Below are 13,263 nucleotides of genomic sequence, written 5' to 3' on the forward strand. Positions count from 1 at the left end.
CTTGCATTACAATACAATTCAAAGCATGAGGATATCTTCTTCGCATTCACTTTCTACATAGAAATATGTGAATCTACAATGCTTTATATATTCAAGATAAGACACATACATAGTAGTTTCCCGTGGGAATAATTAATGTCCACCATACACGGTTCTTTAGGCATGTAAATATGGCGGACACATGGGCTTCTGAAGCTGTGGGCTTCTTTCTTCATGTTCCTCCTGTCTTTGGAAGGCTTTGCACTCCCTTACAGTTACTCAGATGTTGTCTTTTTCTAGTATAGTGGGATCAAACTTCAAGGTCAGGACAGAACTTGCCCTGAAGTACAGTTTAGTTTAGCTGAGAAATAGCTCAGTAAAATGGCATGGTGGTGCTTGAATTAGTATCAGAGGTGACTAGGTGATTGTTTCTGATTTGGTTCACATAAAACCTGTTTTATTTATAAGTGACTTTTCTTTTGAGCCTGAGAACTTACTGGTGTGAGAACTTGCCTGGTGTCATAAGTAATGCAAATTCTTTGTCAGACTTGCTCTTTTTCTGTTGTGGACCTGAGCTGGCTTCAGTAGACTTTCTATGTCTGAGGGAAGAATGTAGCCTTTAGATTTTGAGAGATTATTCTATTGATGCAATTTTTAAAGGAAGTGGATTGGAGTCTCAGTAAATCCAGGGAACGAGCAGATCCTGTGGGTAAAGTGCTGCTGTTTACATAGGTTTATTCTAGAGGTGTGTGGGGCTTTTTGGATTTAAATCCTAGGGCAAACAGAAACAAGAACCAAGCTGGGAAGAATGAGTAGGTGAAAGATGGGCCTTAAATCTCTTGCTTTTTGGAAGTGACTTCCTGCGTTGTATCTTTCAGTTCTTGAGCAGTAATTACTTATATGGGTGTAATCAATCAGGATACTTTGCAAAGTTTAGCAATGAATGAAAGAGTGTATGAATCTGAATGATACCGATCAAGACTGCTTCCCCCCCGCACCACCTTTCTGCCTATCACAGAGATAAGTATTATGTGTCATGAAGGCATAATAGTATCGTATCAGATGATGGCAAAGTGTCATTGGACTTCTAATATAAATTCATATTTCTGCTTTTGTAAAATTCTTTAGAATCAGTCAGTCTGTCAGGCTGCTACACAGACTGTGGAAAATTTAAACCAGAAAAAGTTCTCAAATAATGAGAGAAGAAACAGCAAGTGGACAGCAGAGGTGGAAGAGCAGAAGGATAAAGGTAAAAATAAATGTTTTTAGATCAAGGCTTTTTTTTGTTTGCTTGTTTTTATTACTAGCCTCAGAATTTATTCAAGATGGGGCATTTGTTTAGGCAATAAGGGGAAAATTATCATAAGTAATTGTGCCAAACTAAGCTAGGCTCCAGGTAGCAAAGGTGTGGTTTGGGAAGAAAGTACATGTTTTCCTGCTTTGTGAATGTGGCTGAGAGAGCAGGCTCCTTGCTGGGATTTTTGTAGTAAATGGGAAGAGGAATGAGAGAAACAAAAGGACTATCAGAGCTACCCTAAATTAGATCCTGTTGAAATTCTAGTGAGTGTGGCAGAAAGTGCCAGTGGGAGGAGTGCTAAGAGTGCTTACTGGAGTCAGTTAAGAGAAAAGCAGGTGAAAGTACTCCATGTGGCATGGTTAAGAATTAGCATACAATGGAACAGAAAGAGGGGAGAAGATGGTGTACAGAAGAGTTGAACCCCCCCATTTACAGTAGAAAGAACTGTTACATGGTCAAAATTTGTTTGTGTTTTCTCCCCCCCTCCAATCTGTTAAAACACTCTAGCTTCTCTTCATTGACTCTAAGCTCTTCGTCTTCTGTGAGAAAGTGCAAAGTGGCAGTAATAAATGAAAGCTGTAGCTGTCAGAAGGTAGTTAGTAAATCTTTGCTAAATGCAACTGATAGGTTTGGTTTGTTTTTTGGTTTTGGGTTTTTTTTGTTTTTAATTTTCTGTCCTGTCAGCTTTGCCATAAGTAAACACCGAATTTGATCTTGGCTTCTTCCACTATTTTCTTTTTCCTGACTAAATAAAATTTAAACTTTTTAGCCTCCTCTTAGAAGCTGTTCCTTCTCTCTGTTTTTTTTAATTTTTCTTATTCCATTATCTCTGGCAATAGCAGAGGCATTGCTGTTGTCTATTTATGGTACTTGTGCTCCTTAGTCCCTCTTACAACACGTAATGCCTTCTTGAATGGCCTCGGAAGGAATGATGTTACCTATTTTTCATTCTCCAAACATCTGAAAACTTGTTTCATTTGAAAACTTGTTTCATCAGCAATGCCAAAAAGAATGTTTATGTAGAGAAAGCTCTTCACCACAGTGTCATGATAGATTTTGCTGAAGTGCATGGCATGTACAGCTTTATCTGGTTTTTGTGACATTCGGGATTGTGTTGCCTCTTCTGAAACTAGGTTAAAAATCCTATGGGAATAAACTGTGCTTCCTTCTGAGTATTTAGAGATTCCTGTTGGTGCTTGGGGAATTGGCAGTAATTCTCATTATCAATATTGTTTTAATTTACATTGTTGTCTGGTCTGGTTGTGATGGTGCATATACTAAGCTTTTAAAAAGTACATATCTATTTAGCGGCTAGTATTAAACTTATGTGCATGAATTTGATTAAGCAGTGGTAACCAGATTTGAATGTAAGCTAGAATGTAAAGAACTTGGTATGGATCTTATTATATGAAGATTATGCCATGACTTTTTTTCAACACCGTCTCCCCCACCAAGTGTTTGCTGGTGCTCGAGAAAATAAACTTTCTGCATCAGTCTGAAAACTTTCTAGATCTTTTGAACCATTGAAACCTTCTGAACGGATCTTTTACTCAGTCAAAAGTAGACAAGACTTTAAGTTTCTGTTATCTTAACAGTTGAATATGGAAATGCAGATCAAAACATTTTAACTTTAAGCAAAGTACAAACACTTCTTTTCCACTAGGAGGGATTTAGGATGAATGATACGTGTTTAAAGAGACAGCTATGTTTCTTTCCCACTTCCCTCAAGCATCACCAAAATGGTTAACAAACATCAGTAAGGAACTCCTGTAGAGCTTTGAAAACCCAGGTTGAAGTAGCTGCTCTGTTACTGCCCTAACAACTGTTTATTTTAGGATGCTTTGATCTTTGATAAAAATTGAAGTTTAAATTTTCTGAAGTAATATGTACTGAGGTAGGTTTTGTTTTGAAGGTTTAACTTTGGAAAGACAAACTTTAACTGGCTTAAGTTGTGATAGCCATAAATGGTGTAATGGTTCATTTACTAGGTTATGTCTTGGTGTTACAGAGTCAAATTCCAGGCAGATCCACTTAAGTCAGAAGCTTGAGCCAAATTCATCTGAGGTAATCTTAAAGAAAAGACCAAATTTTTTTTTAATGTTATTGCTTCTCTGATACATGATTAGCAGAGCAATAGCTGCCTTTAGAGCTGTGATTGCTGCTGCTGCTTTACAGCTTTTAGTGAAATACTTCAAAGGTTGGAGGCTTGTATTGCTGTCAGCTTTCCTCAGCCCTGGTAACCCATACTTATAGTCTTTCTCTGCAATCTGAGTTCTCAGATCTGGGCTATCGAGAGCACTTACGAATCTGGATTTGTAATTGCTTAGTACAGTCTGTACTTTCAGTATAATGGAACCACAGAAGATTTGATGTATACTAATAGCTACTGTGCTAACAGACCATGACCTCTGAAGTTCAGTGAAGATTTGTGGCCTCTTGTTGGCTTTTAACCTTTGCTGTCCTTTCAATGAGCAAAATGTTACACTAGTATAATAGTGGTTGGGTGCTTAGCCCACTTCGTCTGTAGTGTGGTTTAATATCTTTGAATGCCTCTTTGATAAGTAAATCTAATTACTAGACTAGCTGTGTCTGTTGTTTCTAACTTTGCTTTAGAAGAATAGTCAAGATGAGAGTTATCCAAAAGCTTCATCTCCTTTGGAACAAGTAAAAACAGATTCTCCGATTCTTGCTGAGCAAGTAAGAAATGTTTGTTTGATTTCAAAGTTTTCCAGTCAGGAGACTTCAGACAAAGGGGAGCTTCATCACAGCCACGTATGTATTATAATACTGGCTTTTAATTACATAGTAATTTCTATGGTGATAACGCAAAAATTCCATATTTACAGTTAGGAATCTATTATGTCCACCATAAAGAATGTAAAAGGACAACCCTTGATAGAAAAGTAAAAGTATATCCTTTCTCTTCTGAGAGGGGTTATTTCATATCTTTCTGCTAAGGTAACCATGCTTTTCACTTTAAACTTTTTACCTTTGCTTTTTCAGGTTTCTCCCAAGGTTATTGGTAATCGTTTGTGAGGGTGGCTTTTCTTTTGGATGGGAGATACTTAAATTTAATGCTTGTGGAGGTGGTTATAACGCTGATGGCTGTCTGTGGTACAGGCACGTTCTGGATAGAGCTCAGTGCAGAGTTCTTCACACAATGATGTAATGTATTTCAGATCTCTCTTATGTATACAGCCTGATATGTTATTAGTTAATATTGTGCTGTGGTGGTGGTGGTAGTCTGGATAATACTGAGTCATCAAGCTTTTTTTGGTAGAAGTCAGACAGATTAGGAGTCACCAGCAATGGTGATTTAGAATAATTTCATGTGATCTCTTTGTTTTTATAGAACCTGACAGAATGCTTACCAAGCATAACTCCAACACCCTCACCAGTCTTTTCTGAGGTGCATTTAAATCCAGCAGTGCCTTCTGTACCAGCCATTGTGCCAGCTTGGCCAAGTGAGCCAACAACCTATGGAACAGCAGGTTTGAAGAAATGTTAACATAAATCAGGAACTACTAACTGTCCTGCGAAATTGAAGATGCCTCCAGGAGACACTGTTTCATATAACTTCGCATTCCAAAGGCAGTCATTTATAGGAATATATTTTCTCACTGCTGAAAGCTAGTGAGAGTTCTACTATATCTTTGATTGGCCATATGTATAGTTTGCTTTACTCTCTACCTGAAGGTGGAAGAGGGGTGCATACTCAATTCTCCATTTTTCTCCTGAGTGGGATAGCATTGAGTTTTGAGGGGGCTTATTCTGGGGGTCTGCTTAGGGTAGAACACATTGTCAGTATGTTGAAGCTTGATACGTGTTTGTGCTCTGTGTCCCATGTAATAAGCTCCTTGTTTCATTAAGGACTCAGCTTGGGTCTGGTATGTCTGGAACTAATGAGATCCATTTGGACCTGAGCCGCAAAGCCAGTATAATGGCTTTTCAGTGCTGTGCGTATCTTCTGATATGTGGAACTAGCTTAGATTCAATATTGCTCATTAGATCGGGTGCTGTATTTTCTTTCCCACTGTTATGTTTCTGTACAAGAACTAGCTTTCAAATCGGCATACTGTGTTCACATGATACAGTAATAATCCTGTCATACTTGACTGCATCTGTGACAGAAGATGCATAGCCCAGTTAATCTAAGCTCAGATTCAGAGTTGACCATAAATGACTAGTCAGAATGAGAACTGTAGAGATTCACATGTAAGTGTCAGTTCCCCCCTTTTCTTCCCCTTCCTATTTCCTTCTGATATTCATAATTGTAAAAATAAATATGGGAAGGATTTAGCTATTTCTGGAAATCTTAACTGTTCACTTTTTCTGAAAACTATTCTCTGCATTTAGCCAAATCTTCTTTTGTTTGTAACTTCCCGACTCAAGAATTTCCTCCTATGTCTTCCTTTTTTTTTTCTTTTTTCTTTTGTCTTTTGAAAATTGCTTTCCCGCTATATATATAAAATATATATATTAATATATTATATATATTAAAAAAAAAATGTTTTTTTCCCGTTAGGTATTCCAGCCCAAATACCTGCTTCTTCATTGATGCCAGCCCCAGCAACAGGACCCGACACTATTGTATCACAGGCTCAGGTAACATCTGCTCCAGTTGCTGGAGTTCCTGTGTCGCTACAAGCAGTTAACCAGCCTTTAATGCCTTTGCCTCAGACTCTGAATCCTTATCAGGATCCGCTATACCCTGGGTTCCCTTTTAATGAAAAGGGAGAAAGAGCCGTTGCACCCTCTTACTCCCTGTGCAATACTGGGGAAGACCTACCTAAAGGTGAGAAGCTAGAAGGTGGTCTGGATTTTATACCATTTTTCCTAATAGGTTTTATTTTCTTAAAATGTAGATAAAGACAACTTCTTTGGTCCTGTTGTTAGTCTGTGTCAAAAAATCTAATTGTTGTCATTCCGTGATTTAAGGTCTGGGAGGGAATATTGAATAGAGTTGTAACTCTTTAGTTTGTGTTGCTAACATTGTGATTATTTTAAGTGGTTACGCCTGGAAATCCAATATGATCATTTTGTGGTTCTTAGCGTGACCCACCATAACTTGAGGTTTTGTGAATGTAAAGAATTTTCTTTGGAGAACTGCTTCCTTTTATAGTAACAGGTTTTTTGCTTGTAATCAAAAGCTTGGAAGTTGTTGAGCACTTCCTTACTGTTCTAGGAAAATACAGATTTTGGCATACTACAAATATGGAATATGCCCATAAAGAACATATCATGTCTGACTGCACGGTGGTGTTGTTTACTGAACTGTTTCTTTAAAAATTAGAAGTTCAGTTCCACAAACTGTTAAAACTGAAATTTAAACTGCAGTTGTGTTCTAGATATCTTACTGTGGCAAAAAAACCCCAAAACAATCAAAGTCATGCAAGCAGCAACTTAATACCAGTGTTTCTCTACTGAAATGGAACTTTATGCAGGGACTAATTTTTGGATCAGATGAAGTATAATATTTTAGGTCTTCATAGGTCTTTTTCTGTTTTGTTTTTTATCCTAGATAAGAATATTCTTAGATTTTTCTTCAATCTTGGTGTGAAGGTAACTCTTCAAACTTACTTACGTTTTTGTGTGTGTTTATACCATAAAATTTGCTTGTATTTGGTAGTACTTAATGTCCAGAAGTTTGGTTGCTGCAGCTGTACACTTCAAGTTCATCTTTAAATTTGAAATACTTCCTTATTTTGTCTTCTATTAACTGGGATCCCAGCAGTGGTCCACATTGCAGTTCAAGTCAACAGAAATAAATTTTATCTCAACAGTGATAGTGAGAACTGTTGGCTTCCAACGGTGGCTACACTGTCAACAGATCGTGCTTTACAAATTCACAGGTAAACCATTGTGAGTTTGAAGATGCATCCTTTCGGAAGCAGTGTATAGTAAAAGAGGAAAGGCACTCCGACTTTGACTATGTCTGGCAAAGCCATTGCAGTACAAATACCTAGTATGTCATTCCCTGTGGACACTCCCTTAAGCAACCTGCATGTCTGTCCTTTCTGCTCAGGTGAAGGACCACAGTATTTTACTTTTAACCCTCAAAGAAATTATAATAGCAGTTGATGTGTATATGTGGTGCGAATCTGTGTGTGTGGTTGGGGAAGAGGCTCATCCAAAAAGGCAACTTTTTCCATTTCTTGGTGAGGACTAGTTGTTTGCTTAGTTTCTCCCTTCTGCATATAAAAATGTTCCTTTTTTACCTTCTCTTACTCCTTCTGTCAGGCAAACTCCTTTGGAAAAGGTGCTGAGAGCTCTCAGGCTTATTCCACATGACTTTGGCCATAAATAATGATTTTCTTTGGTGCATAGAAAGAAGGAATGTTCAGCGCTACTTACAAAGTAAACTTAGATTTGATAACCGTGTGCCTAATACGAGTCTCTTTGCTTAATAGAAGATCCACAAGTCATTAGCAAGTGTCACTGCAAGATATTTAAACAGCATTTTTTCATAAGCCTACATATATTTGTGACTCTCCTTACTGGTACTTTGTATTATTTAGGATATAGTCTGTCATTTTGGTGCTTCAGCACCATCTATTGATCAAAGTACCATGTTCTAGTCGTTGTGCTCAGCTGGTGACCAAATAGTATGGTAGACCTGGGAACTCCTTTCTGCATTAGCCTGTCCACTGCTTTGGTCCCAGATCCTGCCATGCTGTTATCCACACCCTTCCAGCTGCTCGTTCAGAGTGAACCCACTGGTTCCCGTTGAGAGGGGCTCTGGGTAGGCTTCTCAGGATGGTTTGCTCCGGGGACTGTTTCTACAAGTGGCACAGACAAGACCGTGCCAGGTTTTGGGCTCTGCCCTCTACCTACTCCAATGTTTTCTTACACAGCCTTGTGCCTCCAGCAGCCTTGCATGGTGTTCTGTATGGCCTGAAATATGTATATTTGGCACATTGTATTAGAGAAACATCCTACAATGTTGCTCTTATGTACCACAGTACAAACACAAAGTCTGCGTTTATAAACTGTAATGTAACCCTGAGCCGCTGTGTGCTAGTTAGTTAAGATGGAAGTAGAGGAAAGGAAAGGGGGTCGCCACCTGAGGTGGAGGACTTCGGTATTGTGAACGTAGCTCGTGTTCACTAACAGCACGGGAAAGGTTGCTGCTGAGAACGGTGTGCGTGTGTGACTCCCACCAGTAGCTGGAAAGCGTGTGGTATATTCTAATGAAACCTATCCCACCACTTTAGGAAGGGGCCTTCTAAGAAAGCAGATCTGTGGGTGTGTGTGTATATATGGATTTCAATCTTTACAAATTGTCCTTGGGGAAATGATTTAACTTCGGGTCTTGGTGCAGTCTTTTTTTTTTTTTTTTAATATAAGTGAAAATATATGCATGGTATGACTTCTTGTTTTGATTGTTATCGCTTAGAATTTTGAAAAGTGAGCTAGTAGGGCAAATTGCGGATTAATAATTGTGATTCTGGAAAATGAATTTGAAGTGTGTGTCTTCAAATGCACAGCTAAAGCTTGACTTAAAAGCATCATATGTTTAAATTAACTATATAGAAATTGTTACCAACTGTCCTTACTGCTCATTATTGTTGCCCATTGCAACGGCATTTGGAAGGAAAACAAAAAATGAAATCATTCTCCTGAAGTCCTAGATATGTAGAATTGAGGGCAGTCACTGTAAATAAAATTAACCTTTACTTCCTGTAATTAACAGCTTCAAAATGGTAAATGACCTGTGTACTATTATGTCTGTCTGAACATTCAAAAACCCAAATACTGCTTTTTTTTTTTTTTTAAATCCCTGTCTTGCAGGCATACAGTTGTCCCATGTGGGCACCCCATTCTTACTTGTACCCCCTGCACCAGGCCTATTTAGCCGCTTGTAGAATGTACCCAAACGTGTCCCTTCCTGTGTATCCGCACAACCCCTGGTTCCAGGAGGCTCCACCGACTCAGAATGAAAACGAAACTGCACGAACAAACAGGCACTTTCCTGTTCAGAGCGAGGCCAGATCCAACGGTCAAATTCCACAGGTTGATACTAGATCTCCCTCGCTGCCTCTGATTATACCTACAGCTCAGGTGTCAGAAAGCCAAGGACAGGTCTGTGTAGAATCGGAGAATCCGGTGCAAGCTCTTCATGCAAACTATGAGGAGTCCCTGAGAGGGAAAAATATGTTCCCACAGCCGCCCTTTGGACACAATCACTTTCTAGGAGCTGTTCCAATAGCACCTCCTTTCTTTTCTCACTTTTGGTATGGGTACCCAGTTCAGGGTTTCATTGAAAATTCAGTAGCAAGACCTAATGTTGTCATGTCACCCGAGGACAAAGAGGCAACAGCTAGCACCTCTGCGAACGTGTATGTGGCTAAAGAATGCAGCCCTCCAGTTCCCGTAGTCAACTGTGCCGAACAGCTTCAGAAGATGAACAGCAGCAGCGGCTCGAGCACCGTACCATTCCCTGTGGCTGGGGCAAGCAGCGAATGCAGTGCCCCGAAAGACACTTCAGCTAGGGCCCCTCTGTTGGAGCAAACTTGTCCTTCGGCTTCTCCTGCTAAGCAAAAAACAGCTGGGCAGCAAAATCGTTCTCCGCAAACGCAGGGGACCGAGAGGCAGACAGCAGTGCCCAACGCTCCGCCACTGTTGGCAGAACCACCGAAAAGTGAACTGAAAAATAGCATTCCCAGTCGTAAGGAGAAGACTGATAAAGGTAGAGATTCCAAGGGTGCTGGTAATCTGCAGACTGAAAGCAGGGCACAGAGAACGAGGGAAGAGAGCTCTGAGGATGAGAGTGAAGTTTCCGATATGCTGAGAAGTGGTAGATCCAAGCAATTTTATAACCAGACTTACGGAGGAGGCAGAAGGCCTAGACTCGAGTGGGGTTATTCCAGTAGGGGAGGATACCAGTTCCAAAGAAACGAGGAAGCCTGGAAAGGACCACCCAGCAGAAGCAGAGACGACGGCTACCAGTATCAGCGAAACTTTAGAGGGAGGCCATATAGGAATGACAGGAGAAGGGCAACACTGGGAGATAATCAGAGGGGGCATCAAGCATAGAGTGAATAGATAATTGAAATTTTTAAAATGCAGAAAGTAATTTGAAGTAGCAGTTTAAAATCTTAATCTTTCTTTTTAGTAAAGTTCAAGGATATGTTTAACTTTCAGCGAGTAAAGACTAGGAAGGTGTGAACTCCCTACCGTATGGTTTTTTGGGGATTATAGAGTTTGTTTGGCTTAGCATTTTTTCCTCAATGTCAAATTAGAAAAAACAATATAGGTTTAGTGTTTGATAATTTTTTTTTCCCCACAAAGGTTTGAGTTTGTGATGGAAGATGGATACGTACATTTACTAGAGTGACAAATTACAGCATTTGACGTGATCTAGATTCTAAAATTGACAGTAACATTGCACCAAATATAAATGTATATTTTATCATACAATGCCTTAGTTCTGAACTGAGCTAAAGGAATTCTCAGCCTACTGCACTGTTGTCTTTGATATGCTTCCGACCCAAAGGCCTTTCATCTCAAAAGAAGAAAAAAAAAAAAAAAATCTGTCAAACTTGAATGTTTCTCTTCAGTGTGTTACACGTATGGCAGCCAGCTAACCCTCTGTCTTAGGTATGTTGTATATAGTTCTTTTCATATTCATAGGGTATATTTTTGAATTTTAAAAAGCATTTATTTGTTGAAATCAAAATCAAGACAAGCAGTCAAGAATAGCTGTGTATGAATTGATAAGAATGGCTGTTTCCACCAAGAATTCTCAGTGCTGGTGTGACTAGAATGGTGCCTATGCCAACTGAATAATTACAAAGACAATAAAAATGTAGATGCTATGCATTTCCAAAATAATTCTGCATCTGTTATAATAGCAGAAGTTTTTTTAATGCCACTTTAACACTAATGCACTGACAAATCCTAGATATTTTGTGAGGAGAGATGCATAAAGTACATGTTACTTTTTTTAAGTTTGTATGATTGAGCTACTGTTCAGTATTCTTTTGTTGTTGCACTGTTGATGCAAATTTATGTTTTGCATGTACAACTCCTTGCTGGAACTACTTTTAAAAGCAAGATGGAGAGTCTTGGTGTGCTCTGCTCTTCCCTACAATTCAGAAGAAAGTGGCTTCTGCCTTATATTTTTACACTGTGTCAGAGTTCTGATGCTGTTTCTTCTGACCCTGGTAACGATCTCTGCAGTGTTCCTGTTGCCTTTGCAGTTTGGATGTTCAGCTGTCCAAGCTCGGAGAGTGCAGTGTGCACAGTATTCACTCAGCTCTGTTGCTCTGTAAAATTAACTGTTGTGTATATTTTTATATCTCTGTATATACTAGTGTAGGTGATGGTACCCTTTCATTCATGTCTGCGATTGTACACCCTTGATCAGGAAACCTGAGTGATAGTTATGTGATAATTTCTTTTCAGATGCATGCCATGTATAAAACCCTACTTAAAATAAATGTTTGTCTTTTCACTTTCTTTCTAAATGATATTTACATATTTGAAACTGTTGCAGTGACATTAAAAGTATGGTTTTGTTCTGATAGAGCCACTTGTGGCTAATTAACAACTAGTTAATACATAGGCAAGCTGCAAACTAAAAGAGGATGTAAACTGGATTTCTGGTTCTTATTCAAAACGGTAGTGGTAGGGGCTGTGCTGTGAGTATTTTTTATTTTTTTTTTTACTCTAAGTACTTTTCCATTCAGAAATGTATTCAGGATTTCAAAAGAGGCAATCTTGAGTTTTTCTGGTTGAGAACTAAGCAAGCAGTGAGGGATTTAACAGTTGATACCATTGTGGTCCTCTGTTTACCTCTGTTACTTACAAAGACGTAAAAGGGGCTTCTTGTCATCTTTCCCGGGAGGTTCTAAAATGTAACTCCAGCTGTAGCCCAGCTCTGTCCAGCTGTGACAGAATGAAATAATCATTCAGTACTAGAGCAGGCATTTAATTGTGAGCTTTGTTGCAAGAACAAAGCCAGTACACTTTCTACAGAAACTTCTTGGGAAGCAATGGAAAACAAAGGCATGGCAGTAACTGGTAGGGCTGTGCTTTTAGAATTTACTTTTAAAAATTGACTTTAAAGTATTTAAGCTGGGCTTATGCCCCACCTTGCTACTCTAGGATAGCTAAGGACTGAAATGTGCAGATGTAGTATTTTCTCCACCTTCCCTGTTGATAAGTAAGTATGGTTTCCTCTGTTTTTGCTGGAAGACTTGTAGATTGCTTGGCCAAACTCTTTACCTGGGGTAAGATGTTTTAGGTTGCAGGATGCCACTGGTTAGTAGGGGACTATATGTAATATTTAGCCTATAATGAACTGAGATACACAGCTTCAGATATTTGCTAGACCACGTCTTGACCTTATCCTAACAGAAGATGCAGAACTCAAGTCCAAAGGGATTTGTACTCATCTGCATGACTTAACTGTAAGTCTCAGTTAGCCTTTGGAAGTTTTTGTCTAAACACACGTTGTTGGTGCTGTAAGGCTGTATTCGCTACCTGTACTTCATGGAGTACTTCTGCTGGCATAATATAGATGGATGTCTGTTGTCAGTTAGGCATAGCAAGGTAGAGTGTATATAACACCTGATACTGCCAAGGTTACAAAATATCCAAGTTACTAACACGTAATGGCTTAAAAAACCCCAAAAGACAAACCACTGCCTTCTCCTGTAACTTAGGAGGCAAAAATGTAAATAAAGGAACAAAGCCATGTTTTCTTTTATCTCTCATAACATTTTTCACATGCTAGTGAAGGCAGAACAGACAACTGTTGCATGGAAAATACCCTTTCTTCCTTCTAAGAGATCCAGCTGAAAGTTACTTTTACATGTCTGGAAAACTTACTTTCACAATAAGTAGGAACCCTTAAATATAGGCACTTTTCCCTCTGTCTCCCTGAAGGACCTTACCTTATACGGAAATTAATTTTTGACAAGCTACTTCTTATTTACCTTCATTTGTGTCTATAGTAAGGATCAAAGCTTTTGTTTTAGGCA

At 39.0% G+C, this 13,263-nt stretch overlaps 1 protein-coding gene across 10 annotated transcripts in view; it reads left to right on the forward strand.

Annotated features, from left to right (window-relative positions):
• OTUD4 (OTU deubiquitinase 4) overlaps positions 1–11,732 on the forward strand; it is a 36,183-nt gene extending 24,451 nt beyond the window's left edge. For 3 of the 10 annotated variants that reach the window (XM_075150027.1, XM_075150024.1, XM_075150025.1), the window contains 7 exons: positions 1,108–1,228; positions 3,285–3,340; positions 3,890–4,048; positions 4,629–4,767; positions 5,802–6,071; positions 6,798–6,838; positions 9,068–11,732. In XM_075150027.1, coding sequence (XP_075006128.1) covers positions 1,108–1,228; positions 3,285–3,340; positions 3,890–4,048; positions 4,629–4,767; positions 5,802–6,071; positions 6,798–6,838; positions 9,068–10,312 — 2,031 coding nt within the window. In that variant the 3' untranslated portion in view covers positions 10,313–11,732. The remainder of the gene's footprint in view (positions 1–1,107; positions 1,229–3,284; positions 3,341–3,889; positions 4,049–4,628; positions 4,768–5,801; positions 6,072–6,797; positions 6,839–9,067) is intronic. The other 7 variants (XR_012673593.1, XM_075150029.1, XM_075150031.1 and 4 more) reach the window with 7 other exon arrangements.
• Positions 11,733–13,263: the final 1,531 nt, after the last annotated feature.

Source organism: Calonectris borealis, chromosome 4, assembly GCF_964195595.1.
Source record: "Calonectris borealis chromosome 4, bCalBor7.hap1.2, whole genome shotgun sequence".
Classification (NCBI taxonomy): Eukaryota; Metazoa; Chordata; class Aves; order Procellariiformes; family Procellariidae; genus Calonectris; species Calonectris borealis.